General features: G+C 33.9%; 2 protein-coding genes across 4 annotated transcripts; both read left to right on the top strand.

The window, feature by feature from the left end:
- Positions 1 to 71: 71 nt before the first annotated feature.
- Positions 72 to 5,569, top strand: Prp40 (pre-mRNA processing factor 40). 3 transcript variants are annotated; one of them, XM_076778595.1, is made up of 8 exons: positions 72 to 132; positions 744 to 972; positions 1,047 to 1,437; positions 1,529 to 1,966; positions 2,055 to 2,523; positions 4,346 to 4,981; positions 5,043 to 5,189; positions 5,292 to 5,569. In XM_076778595.1, the coding sequence occupies exons 2-8, from the start codon at positions 834 to 836 to the stop codon at positions 5,487 to 5,489; spliced, it is 2,418 nt and encodes an 805-aa protein (XP_076634710.1). In that variant the 5' UTR covers positions 72 to 132; positions 744 to 833; the 3' UTR covers positions 5,490 to 5,569. The 3 variants fall into 3 exon arrangements, with proteins under 3 accessions (XP_076634710.1, XP_076634709.1, XP_076634708.1); XM_076778594.1 differs by having other exon boundaries at positions 115 to 255; XM_076778593.1 differs by lacking the exon at positions 72 to 132 and adding an exon at positions 206 to 400.
- Positions 5,570 to 6,381: 812 nt separating this feature from the next.
- P5cdh1 (delta-1-Pyrroline-5-carboxylate dehydrogenase 1) lies at positions 6,382 to 12,634 on the top strand. Its single transcript, XM_076777099.1, has 7 exons — positions 6,382 to 6,621; positions 9,154 to 9,367; positions 9,456 to 9,890; positions 10,030 to 10,440; positions 10,534 to 10,712; positions 10,782 to 10,970; positions 11,038 to 12,634. The coding sequence occupies exons 1-7, from the start codon at positions 6,578 to 6,580 to the stop codon at positions 11,270 to 11,272; spliced, it is 1,707 nt and encodes a 568-aa protein (XP_076633214.1). The 5' UTR covers positions 6,382 to 6,577; the 3' UTR covers positions 11,273 to 12,634.
- The last annotated feature ends 777 nt before the right edge of the window (positions 12,635 to 13,411 follow it).

The following is a 13,411-nucleotide window of genomic DNA, read 5'->3' as shown; positions in this document are numbered from 1 at the left end:
TAAAATGAAGCTCTGTAGATAAGTACATATAAGGTGTAATACCTTACATAGGGTGACAATAAAATTTCAATTCTTGGAACATATTTTGATGGAGATACAATTAGTAAAAATATAGAATTATTTTATTTCACGGTAATTTTATGGTGCTATTTTCAATATGGGAGAAACAATACATGCAAATTTTACAATCACCGTATATACATAATACCAAACGCCTTTATACATTTGTGTATAATCAAATACAATCTGATATAGGTAGTTTACAGTTTACATGTGAAACAGTGTGCCGCTGTTTATATTCTTTGAATTCCAAAGAATTAAGCACTGAAATTTAGAAGATAATTTTTATTTTCAATGATTTGACTCGAAAAAACGCATAACTTCTATTCTTAAGAAAATGGTATAGTATTACTAAACGTAGCATAAGTGTGTAACGAGTAGTAACCTCACTCTTCAGTTATGCAGATAGTGTGTTCTTTAAAACTTTTAATAATTTATCGAAATAATTTTGAAATTGAACGGTATGATTGGTGTAGCATAATTGATTATTGCTTCTATTTTTATATTTTGCTTTTCTTTCATAATTCTTCTTTCTTTTATACCTGACAATAAGTAAGGTAAACTTAATAATTATGAACAAATTGATTATATTTTAATTGTTTCCGATTTCTATGAGTCTTCGATTATGTATAATATAATTTTAAATGCTTCAAATTTGATTTTTATGTTATAATATGTTATAGGCTTCAAACGATGGTATACCACCATCTGCTGCAGTACCTGGGTTTCCACCAGCGACTCCAAATATTGCTTCTAGTTTTGTGCCACCTATTATGCCAACTGCACCTTTCATACCTCCTCCTAGTCTACCCCCTGGTCCACCGGGTATAATGCCACCACAATTTTCTATACCTCCTCCTGGTTTTAGTTTTCCAATTAATGCTGCTCCTCCACCAGATGCTGGAGTTATAGGTCAATACTTGTATTTAAAGAATATTCATTACTTTCTAAAAGTATGCTTTATTTAGATATTTGTTATATTTTAGCCGCACCTCCTCAAATAACAGCACCAGGTATTCCTCCTCCAGCACCTATAGCAAGCGAAGTATCTGGCATACAATCTATTACAACGGCAGAAAAGAAAACCGAGTGGACAGAGCACAAAGCTCCAGATGGTAGAACATATTATTATAACAGTGTTACAAAGCAATCTTTGTGGGAAAAACCAGATGAGCTAAAAACGCCTAGCGAATTGCTTCTATCGCAATGCCCTTGGAAAGAATATAAATCGGAAAATGGAAAAGTATATTATCATAATGTAACAACCAAGGAATCAAGGTGGACAATTCCTACAGAATTGGAAGAACTGAAAGCAAGAATTGCAGCTGAAGAAGCTGCAGCAGCTGCAGCAGCAGTTGTTGCAAGCGCTACAAACACGTTAGTAAAAGTTACAGGTTATAAGCTTCGACGATATATAAAGGACAAATCATGAGATTGAACTGTAATTACCAATGTCCTGGTCTTTCAGTATAGTTCCTGTAGCCATTCAACATTTATCACCGAATATTGCAATTACAAATGCATCTCAAACTAGTACACCGGAACCAGGTGGAAAGTCTGCAATTGAACAAGCTATGGCTGCAACACTTGCAGCAATAAACATTCCTACTCCACCTGCAAAGCCTGACGAGGATAGTAATTCTGCCAAGGGATCAGCAAATGATAGCCGCACCAGTACGCCCGAACCAAAAATGCAATTTAAAGACAAAAAGGAGGCAATCGAAGCATTTAAAGAATTATTAAGAGAACGAGATGTACCATCGAATGCTACATGGGAACAAGCAGTAAAATTAATTCAAAGCGATCCAAGATATCCGCAAATGAAGAAATTGAATGAACGTAAACAAGCATTTAATGCATACAAAACACAAAAACTTAAAGAGGAACGTGAACAAGAACGATTGAGGTAAGTAATACATATTGTATAATTCTATATGTATAATGAGCTATAGTGAATATATCAAACTAAAAAATTAATGTATTGTCTTGAACAGATTAAAAAAGGCTAAAGAAGATTTGGAACAGTTTTTATTAGAAAATGATAGGATGACGAGTACAACAAAATATTACAAATGTGAAGAAATGTTCGGTAATTTGGAAGTATGGAGAGCAGTAGGTGATTCAGATCGCCGAGACATTTATGAAGATGTTATTTTTAATTTGGCTAAACGTGAGAAAGAAGAAGCAAAGCAACTGAAGAAAAGAAATACCAAGAGATTAGCTCAAGTTTTAGATACTATGACTGATGTTACATATAGAACTACTTGGCAGGAAGCGCAAGCATTACTTCTACAACATGCAGCTTTTGCAGAGGATGCAGATTTATTGGAAATGGACAAAGAAGATGCCTTACTTGTGTTTGAAAATCACATACGTCAATTAGAAAAAGATGAAGAGGAGGAGAAGGAACATGAGAAAAAACGTAGAAAACGACAGGAAAGAAAAAATAGGGATGCCTTTATAGTAAGTCCTATAAATATTCGATGTCTTTGACTAAGTTTCTGCAGCGTAATCTCCCATGCTCGCCACCAGAGGGGTCACGTTTTCACAAGCACTCGACTGACCCCTTCTTTAGTATATACAGGGTGTCCCGTAAATAGTGTAGGAGCCGGAAATGTGGGGTAGCTGAGACGATTCTAAACAACAATTTCCTTTGCAAAAATGTCGGATGGAGCTTCGTTTTTGAATTATTAACGAAAAACACTGACGAATCACGGCGCGTGCCTGCCGCGCGCTCAGGGCCGTCCGAACTAAGAGAGCCACCGTGTCGGGTAGGTAGCAAGATGTGCATCGGAGATACGTCGAGGAACGAATACAAATAATTAAAAATACTACCACTGCAACTGTTACCTCTGCGGATTGGATAAATCAGTCAGATAAATCGAATTTATTAATTATTTGTATTCGCTGTTTCCAAGAAAGAAGAAATAAAATGTGGGAAGATGCTCTCGGAATTTTTAGGAAATTAATTCTTCGCACCTGAGTGACGCTTCTCGCCAGAGTGTGTTAAAATTAAAATAAGAATTATTTTCAGAAAATTAAAATAAATACGGTAAGAACCATTTGTAATCGTTTGTTATTAAAAACTGTACTGGAAAAGCAGACTGGATTTGTGCGTACCGAAACATTTTTCGCATGCAAGGGGTTAATAGAGAATTAATTGAAATTCGCCTTACCCATTTACTTGCAAGTTGCAATAGGGCCAGTTAGTGCACCCCTGTCGATCATGGAAAGGTCGAAGACCCCAATAAAAATCAGCTGATGGGACGACCCGGTCACTGCACTCGCTTCTTACCCCGAAAACACTTTACAGTACGGTCACTAGCACTTTTCACTTTTACATTTTCGGGGTAAGAAGCGGGTGCAGTGACCGGGCCGTCCCATCAGCTGATTTTTATTGGGGTCTTCGACCTTTCCATGATCGACAGGGGTGCACTAACTGGCCCTATTGCAACTTGCAAGTAAATGGGTAAGGCGAATTTCAATTAATTCTCTATTAACCCCTTGCATGCGAAAAATGTTTCGGTTCGCACAAATCCAGTCTGCTTTTCCAGTACAGTTTTTAATAACAAACGATTACAAATGGTTCTTACCGTATTTATTTTAATTTTCTGAAAATAATTCTTATTTTAATTTTAACACACTCTGGCGAGAAGCGTCACTCAGGTGCGAAGAATTAATTTCCTAAAAATTCCGAGAGCATCTTCCCACATTTTATTTCTTCTTTCTTGGAAACAGCGAATACAAATAATTAATAAATTCGATTTATCTGACTGATTTATCCAATCCGCAGAGGTAACAGTTGCAGTGGTAGTATTTTTAATTATTTGTATTCGTTCCTCGACGTATCTCCGATGCACATCTTGCTACCTACCCGACACGGTGGCTCTCTTAGTTCGGACGGCCCTGAGCGCGCGGCAGGCACGCGCCGTGATTCGTCAGTGTTTTTCGTTAATAATTCAAAAACGAAGCTCCATCCGACATTTTTGCAAAGGAAATTGTTGTTTAGAATCGTCTCAGCTACCCCACATTTCCGGCTCCTACACTATTTACGGGACACCCTGTATACAATCCTCGACCAGCTTCCTAATATCCAGTCGGCTAAGACAGGACCTGCTAGAAAGTTGATAAGTCTACTAGCAGGCCCCGGATGAAACGCGCCCCTCTTCTTTTCCTTTCTGCCTCCTACAAAAATTCTACGAGTTCTTACCCGCAGCGAAGCGACGCCACATTTTTCCAATTTCTTTAGGAGTAGTTTTCTATAATGAAAATAATTCTTTTTTAGAGTTTGCTCGATGAACTTCATGAACAAGGAAAATTAACGTCAATGTCACTTTGGGTAGAACTTTATCCAATGTTATCTGCTGACTTAAGATTTTCAGCTATGCTTGGGCAATCTGGATCAACGCCTTTAGATCTTTTTAAGTTTTATGTTGAAGACTTGAAATCTAGATTCCACGATGAAAAAAAAATTATAAGAGAGATTTTAAAAGACAAAAACTTTGAAGTGCAAGTTAACACAACTTTCGAAGAATTTGCAACTGTTGTATGCGAAGACAGAAAGTCTGCAACATTGGATGCAGGCAATGTAAAGTTGACATACAATTTACTACTTGAAAAAGCTGAAGCACGTGAAAAAGAACGGGTGAAGGAGGAAACTAGGAAATTTAAAAAATTAGAAACAGGTTTCAAAAATTTGTTAAAAACCCTTAATGTTGATTATCAAATGACGTGGGAAGATGTACGAAGTAAAATTGAGGAAGAACCTGACTTTAAGGCAATCACGTTAGAAAGTGAAAGAGTTCGAATTTTTAAAGAATATCAGCACGAACTCGAAGAAAGTTGTAGTCACCATCATATTAGAAGTAAAAAGAAAAAAACAAAGAAAGTGAAACGAAAATCACGATCTCGATCGCACAGTGTAAGTATATCGTACAGTTTTGTAGTGAAAGTATTTTTAACATTTAATTTTATTTTGCTAGGAATCCGAAGGTAGTGATAAAGGTATAAAGAAAAAACGTCATAAGTCACGGTCACCAAGCATTCCTAGTAAATCGGACAGTTCTGAGTCTGATACTAGAAAGTCAAAAAGAAAAAAGAATAAGAAGAAGAGGGGGCGCAGTCACTCTGTAAGTGCAAATATAACTAATGTACCTTTTACTTTCAATTGCTTCAAGCTATTATTTATAGCTAGAATTTATTAACGCATGTACGTTAATATTTTTCTACAGCGATCACATTCAAGACTTCCATCTTCCGAAGAATCACCAGAACAAAAACGAAAAGAGGAAAAGCATAGAAGACCTTCGGCTCATAGCGAAGGTTCTGTTACTGAAAACGCTGAACACCATGAACTATCAGAGGATGAGTTAGAAAAACAAAGAGCGCAATTATTACGCGAGTTACAGATGCAACAAGAAGATAATTGAGGATATTTGTTTATTGATAATACTTTATGTAACTTTAGATTAGTACGAAATTAAATTAAACTGACTTTGTACAAATTGAATTATTCCTTGAGTTTTTTAATATGTTTAAAAAGTTCCTTAAAAATTTTGTGCTAATGAAAAAAAAGTCAAAAGATGTTATGTGGTTCTAAAACATAATAAATTATTAATGTCTAAAAACAGATACCCTTACATAATATACCTGGAATCTACACCTTTCTAAAAATAAATTTAGAGACATACCTCATTTCAAAATCTTCTTAAAATCTATTTTTTTGTACAAATTTTGTTAAGGTAATATAGTACGTAATGTATGTAATTTTTATTATGTATGCACAATAACTTTGTTTATCTACCATTTTGGTATTTTTAAATGCTTCATTTTTTATAAAATAAACATATTTAATTTAACAATACAAAACAGGAAGTATTACTTTAGACATATGATCTTATAGTTGTATATAAGTTTATTTTATATATATTTTGAATGATTTTTAAAAATGTTATACAATACTTGAATAAACAAAGTCTCAAACATCTAATATACCTTTAACGATTTTAATATATTCTATGATTGTACGAAATTCTTATTTGAAAATCAGTTGTAAGGCTGGATAAAATATGCCTTTCATATACCGAATCATGTCTAATTAAATATTAAAGAGAAAATATTTTTAATTAATTTGTTTTTTATTTTAATAAATTCGTTTCTTTCATATTACATTTAGAATACCTTTTCACTTCTATCCATTCTAGCGTTTACTGTCTAACTTCAATTTCCCAATTTTCTTAGCTTCAATCAGCGAATGCTCTACTTTGTGTAACTTAAGTTACGGCCCTGATTCATAGTCGAATTGACGAAGGGTGGGGACGTGTGGGGGGAGGTTTGGCTCACTATTTGCTCGATGGTAGCCGCGGTCGCCGTAGTTTCATTAATTCGGTATCTTGATCGGTCTTTACAGTGATTATTGTGAGTAAAACACACTGATAGCCCTGTAAAGCACGCGCGACGAAGGTAAAAGGTGTTCATGTAAAACTTAACACGAAGAAGTGAACGAAAAGGAAAAACAATGTTGAGTCTTTGCCGTCAAGTGTTAATAGCCAACAGTCAAAAGTGAGTATTAAAATGTGAAACTCGTACACGAATAGAACAAAATTTCAGTAGTTAAATAATCTGTTTTACCGCGTGTATCAAATCCTAGTAACGTATATTGATTATTTTCGCGCATTGACACAAGCACTGTATAACAACATCCGAAGGTAAATGAAGGGTCGCGCATGTATGTAGACGTCAGCTTATTGGTGTGTTATTGGTCCTCCGTTCGTCTTCTTTGTCTAATTTCCTGTGCCTTGTATCGTTCTTCCTTGTCTAGGAAAGGGATAGGCTACCTTGCGGTTCCGTCGGAATTTTCCACTGTAAAACGGATATGAAACGTGTCGTTTTGACAGTTCATTGACCAACTTCTTTAGCAACGCGACATTTCGTTTATTATGTTATACTATTCAGAGTACCTTTAAACAGCTTTATACATTCTATCCTAATGTATTTTATACTATTCATCTTTCTTAAACAAATGTCTTTACTATATGTTTTATCAAGTAATAAAAAAAAAGTATATATTTTTGGTGTTACCACGATTATGCAAAAACAGGTATCGAGGTATATAAGATGAAAAAAACATGCGAACCTTACGAATTCTATAACTGTTTGATTGTTTATCTTATCGGCAATGTATTATGTGACTCGTGTATATACAATATACCCCAAAATGTTTCTCTCTACTTCGATAAAATAGCACAAGTTCCTTTCTGACATAATTATATGTATATTTTTGTGTGAAATACAAGTACTAGATGGAGAAGAAAGTATAATTAAGAAGATTACAAAAATTTTACAGATTTTAATTAATGATATCCACATGCGTTCCGTCAATATTTCGACGAATCTAAAATTGGTTAACCGCATTGCGAAGTACATTTCTGAGCATTCCAGCAATTATTTTTTGTACTTCTCGTCACAAACAGAACCAACTTTTGGAACTTATGTGTCGTTCGCTTTATTCTTTTTTTAAATGTTTTTACAATGTTGCTATAATTTTATTTCGGTGATTCGATACATCACTATAGAAACATGTTCATGCATATTCATCATGAATAATATGGATCACAAAAGAAAGTTAAACAATGAAAACACAACATTACATTATAATTGTACAATGTGCATAAAATGATATCACAAAAATATTCCTTCGAAATTTTATCTATTTAAACAAAATAAGTGGGACTTTCCTATTAAATAATTTTCATAAAAATTATTTTTAAACATACGATATTTTTATGTATGCATTTATAACCCATTTTAAAGTAACGTTTTTTTTGTGCATATACATGCGTGTCCTTGAAACGTGATATTTCTGTAGTTCCATACGGATAGTATATGTATTATGTACGTACCATCTGCTAAGGTACACGTATTTTACCGTCTATATGTAAATACGTAAATTACACAACAGAATTTTGTGTTGACCCCAATATTTACCAATCGATACACGATGTATCATAGTTCTTAAATTTATGCTCTTCATTAAACGCGGAATATTCTTTACGATGTGTTCCGTGCCGATCAATGGGCAAAAATGAAATGATCCACGATTTTTCAAAATTAAAGAAATCGATTGATATTTATACAATAAATTATAGACGTTGAGTTCCTTGCGTCAGTTCTTCTATATTTGAACCGTGTATATCCGTTTACTTCGACTTTGTAAACTTCGCGGCTTCGTGGAGAACGAGACTACATATTTCATTGATTGAAATAATTACATCATTGTTGTTATCGAATCTCGTTTGGTGTAATTAGTAATATAGCGATAACTGTAATAACATGGGTCGCCGCGATACCATTACATAATACTATGACCATGGTATTGGTTTGACATATGCGAGCAAGTTTAAAATAACGTCTTTCTCTCCTGAAAATAAATATCTCTTTTCATTTATGTAACAAGGCCATGGAATTTTTTTCTAAAGATTCGAGAAACAAATCTTATCTAATATTTCTTAAGTATAACTATATACTAATTTTATTATGTTATTGTAAATACATATTTGATTAAATATGAATGTATGTTAGTATGTAGATTAGATATCAAATATATCAAAATATCATTTGTACATATTAAAAGTTGTATGAAAATACATACATAAAGTTTTATGCACCATTTTTGTTTTGCAGTACTTTTATCATATTAATTATTTTATATTACCTATTACTTATATACATTTATTATTATTACTATTGTTATTATTATTTATTATAATAATTTATGGCTTCTTGCTTTTGTTCTTGTCTATTATTTTAATTATAGATATTAACATTTTTGTGTCAAAGAAATATTATTATGGGAAGAAAATATCTTAATTCCTGAAATCTTAAGGTGGAGATAACATTATAGATTTAACTCTTACTACAGAGTACAAAGATAAATATTTAGAGATGATATGAAGACAGGTCTTGAGAGCTAATATTTGTACCTGTGTTTAATCTCATTATCTGTTATATATTAGTAAACATAAACATAAATGTAGTTGATGTTATGATATCTACCTTACATAGAATGTTCATAATTAATATTTTTTTTAACAGAGTCAGTACAAGATGTCTGGGAACGATAGTGCCAGTACCAAATCCTACTGAATTTCCTCTACAAAATGAACCTGTTCTTAGTTACTTGAAGGGTAGTCCTGAGAGAGCAGAATTGGAGAAGACTTTAGATAAAATGTCTAATGAATGCGAAGAAGTACCATTGGTTATCGGTGATGAGGAAATTAAAACTGATTTATGTAGATATCAAGTCATGGTAAGTCATTACATATTAACAATGGATAAATAAATAATGATTTGAATGATAGAGCGCATGTTAACATTAATAATGACATATTTTTTAGCCGCATAATCACAAAGCAAAAATTGCAAAGTATTACTGGGCAACACCTGATCTAGTCAAAAAAGCAATAGATGTTGCTGTTAAGGCACAGCGGGAATGGGAAAAATGTCCAATTGAAAAGCGTTTAGATATTTGGTTAAGGGCAGCTGACCTTATGGCAAATAAATATAGGCAACAATTGAATGCTGCCACCATGCTTGGACAAAGCAAAACAGTTATCCAAGCGGAAATTGATAGTGCTGCCGAATTAATCGATTTCTTCAAAATGCATGGATATTTCCTTAAAGAGGCCTTAAAATATCAACCGATTTCGCCTAATCCTAAAGAAACTTTAAACTCAATGAGATATCGCGGAATGGATGGTTTTGTTGCTGCAGTATCGCCATTCAACTTTACTGCCATTGGTGGTAATTTAAGCTATACACCTGCCTTAATGGTTTGTATTTTGTTCCATGCCATTTTGATCGTAAAGATTTAATTAAATAAATAACTTCATTATTGTAAATTTAAGCCTAGCGTACACATTGTAAATAAAATGTATGTAAAAAGTTTTGTGTATTTTAAAATATTTTTAGGGAAATGGAGTTCTTTGGAAACCATCAGATACAGCTTTACTTTCTAACTGGTGGATCTTTAAGATATGTAGAGAAGCTGGTGTACCACCAGGTGTAGTCAATTTTATTCCGTGCGATGGTCCTGTTTTTGGTGACACTATAACTGCTTCACCTTATTTGTCTGCAATTAATTTTACTGGATCGGTGCCAACATTTAATCGTCTATGGATGCAAGTTGGTCAAAATTTGGGAAAATATAAAAACTATCCTAAATTAGTAGGTGAATGTGGTGGCAAAAATTACCATTTTGTACATACTAGTGCTCATGTGGAGTCAGTTGTTAATGGAACCATAAGGAGTTGTTTTGAATATAATGGCCAGAAGTGTTCAGCTTGCAGTAGAATGTATATTCCAGAGTCTTTATGGCCTAAGGTATATTTTACACATGCATTATGATTGTAGTTTATAAGATAGAATTTGTGAAAGTAATTTCTAAATGAAACTTCTTTTCATTATTATTTTTAGATAAAAGAAGGTCTTTTAGCGATTCGTGACACGCTTAAGATTGGTGATGTTAGAGATTTTACTATGTTCACTGGAGCTGTCATAGACGCTACCGCATTTAAAAGAATTTCTGGATATATCGAACACGCCAAAAAATCATCAAATTTAGAAATTATTGGCGGTGGAAAATATGACGATTCGTACGTTTCACTTCGTATAATTCATTAAATATTTTTGATATGCTATTTTTACTATATTTTCTCTTTCAGAAACGGATATTTCATCGAGCCAACAATAGTAGTAACAAAAGATCCAAAAGACAAAATAATGACGGAAGAAATATTTGGGCCTGTGTTGACAATTTACGTTTATAAAGATTCACAGCTCGATGAAACAATGAAATTGGTAGAATCTTCAACGCCTTATGCTTTAACTGGATCAATATTTGCACAAGACGAGTAAGCGTTTTAATTCGCGGTACAATATTTCAATACAATCCCTTTCATTGTATCTTCATTTTTTCAGAACTTGGGCAAGGAAGGCACTTGAGGAATTAAAATACACAGCCGGTAATTTCTACGTCAATGATAAATCGACTGGGTCCGTTGTTGGTCAGCAGCCATTTGGTGGCAGTCGAATGTCTGGTACAAACGACAAAGCTGGTGGTCCTCATTATGTCCTCCGTTGGGCGTCACCACAATCGATCAAAGAAACATTCGTCCCTTTACGTGAATACGGATACGAGTATATGAAGTCTTAGGCGTAAGTATCATCAACAGCATGCAATAATCAAGTGAACCTGTATATACTGTGCAACAGTATCTTCTATTACGAATTGAGAAATGCTGATGGCTATAGATGATCGATAAAAATGAGGAAGTATCTTCATGCATTTCTTTTTACGTGGATTCGATGAATTCACGTATATGTGGCGTTATTTGCATTCACGTTGCAAGAATCTCGCGCTTTGTAGGAATTTATACTATAAAGCAAAATGCTTATACACATGATCACTCGCGATAAAGATAGTCGATTCACAAAAAGAATATTCAGCGATTGGTATCACGTATTCCAATGGTTAACTATTTTCTTGCGTTAATGTTTGATTGATTAGTTTGGCGACAATATGAAGGTTACGAGCAGTTATAAAACAGGTATTGCCTGTAAATCATTTTGGAAGTTCTCAGGTTAGGTGCACATTTGGTGCAGGGTTACAGAGGACGCGGAATTTTCTAGACAGTTTCTCATCGTACATTGTTACGGGATGCAGTAAGTCACGTATGAATGGCTACGTTTATACTCTCCAATTTTACGCTGAAGTTGGACGTAACTTGGACGTAAATTTAGGTCTTGTAAAAGTAGTTAATGTGCGGTGGACAACTGCTTTATATTGTTTATAAAATCCTGTGCTGTATTGCATCACACTGCGCTGCGTCCACCTGCGCTCAAAGTGTGTTTAGCTTTACACAAGACTACTTTAATATTTTCTGCCAATAGATGGAAACAATGTTACGCAATTTGCAGCATGTAGAGTCAATACTTATTAAGATCAATTTTCAGTACAATAATATTTTAATATCTCAGGAATATATGTGTACATGGTCGCAGACAGAGGCATTTCATTTAGTCTTGCATTGAAACGATGCATGAACTTTTATAACGATATTAGTCAAATACGAATATCGTTAATAAATTATAAAAGATGAATGATAAACATAACATCTGAGGTGTATTTGGAGATTGTGATGAATGCGTATTAGTTAGAAAAACCATCTACTGTGTTTTTCTGACCTAACCCTTTTTATATTCTTACCGGATCGTTTATATATGATCGATGTTACGTTGTAAACGCGCCACCCAATTCATTTTACTGTGTAATTTATAAGACAATATGTAGAAGCGGGACGAACACAGTAAAATGCAGAAGTTACCCTTACATTATGTTGGCACACCCGATCGTCGATCGTTCGGGCATGTTATTGTTGACAGTGTGATTGAGACAGAGTCTTGCAAGTCGAACGGTGATTACTAATTAAATATACAATAATATGTTAGATGTTGTGGCTGATGTTATAATGTAATTTATTTTAAGTGTACCATAGCAATAAAACATTATACAATAGATACCTGCGATGTAAGTTTCTGAACTAAAATTTATCAGTCGGTTAGATTCAATACTATACAGTCAGTATTTTATTAAAAGTATCGGAGGCATTTTATTTATATCACGACACAGAGGATATACAGAACTTTAATTATGAACATAGTCAAATTTATTTTTGCATTTAGTCATTGATAATTTACCTATATAAATAAATGCAACTATTTATAAAAATGAGTATTCCGTTTACCTCCCAAACGAAGTATAGAATTGCAGTGATATATGCTGTATGTATAGCATGAGTCAAATGCAGTGACATTTTTGAGGTGCCTAGGTAGGTAATATCTAGCTAATGACTGCGAATTTAAAATAATTTCTTTAAGTATTGGATAAAATTGTTAGTAATAGCAACTCGGTACACCATTTAAGGGACAACAAACTGTTCTACGTTTTTTAATTTTACCACAGACGAGGTATATGAGTAGATTTTTCACCTTATGGACTTTCGCGGCCGAATTTGACTGCCATACCGACCTGAAAATTCGGAGTTGATTTTAGCGGCCTCTTCTCATGGATGGCAGTCAGTTGAAAAACTATTCACTGAATTAGTATTGATGAGCTGATAGCTGTAGTGTGTTCATAAATACATGTGAGTTGACTATGCAGGGATTGAAATTCATTTCTAAATTTATTGGTAATGTTACAAATGACACGAAAATGGTAATGGGGTTTAGAGACCCCATAAAAATGAGCCGAAAAAATACATTGAATGAAAGATCTACTCGTATACCTCGTCGG

Source organism: Colletes latitarsis, chromosome 11 (assembly GCF_051014445.1).
Source record: "Colletes latitarsis isolate SP2378_abdomen chromosome 11, iyColLati1, whole genome shotgun sequence".
Classification (NCBI taxonomy): Eukaryota; Metazoa; Arthropoda; class Insecta; order Hymenoptera; family Colletidae; genus Colletes; species Colletes latitarsis.
The sequence above is the reverse complement of the archived record's forward strand: the minus strand, read 5'-3'. Positions and strand labels throughout refer to the sequence as shown.

What these genes read in the sequence shown, in the direction of transcription:
- P5cdh1 (XM_076777099.1), top strand. Translation starts at nt 6,578, where the DNA reads ATGTTGAGTCTTTGCCGTCAAGTGTTAATAGCCAACAGTCAAAA. An exon ending in TTAATAGCCAACAGTCAAAA is followed by an intron (nt 6,622 to 9,153) that starts GTGAGTATTAAA and finishes TTTTTTTAACAG; the next exon opens with AGTCAGTACAAGATGTCTGG. An exon ending in GCTATACACCTGCCTTAATG is followed by an intron (nt 9,891 to 10,029) that starts GTTTGTATTTTG and finishes AAATATTTTTAG; the next exon opens with GGAAATGGAGTTCTTTGGAA.
- Prp40 (XM_076778593.1), top strand. An exon ending in AAAATAGGGATGCCTTTATA is followed by an intron (nt 2,524 to 4,345) that starts GTAAGTCCTATA and finishes ATTCTTTTTTAG; the next exon opens with AGTTTGCTCGATGAACTTCA. An exon ending in AGAGGGGGCGCAGTCACTCT is followed by an intron (nt 5,190 to 5,291) that starts GTAAGTGCAAAT and finishes ATTTTTCTACAG; the next exon opens with CGATCACATTCAAGACTTCC.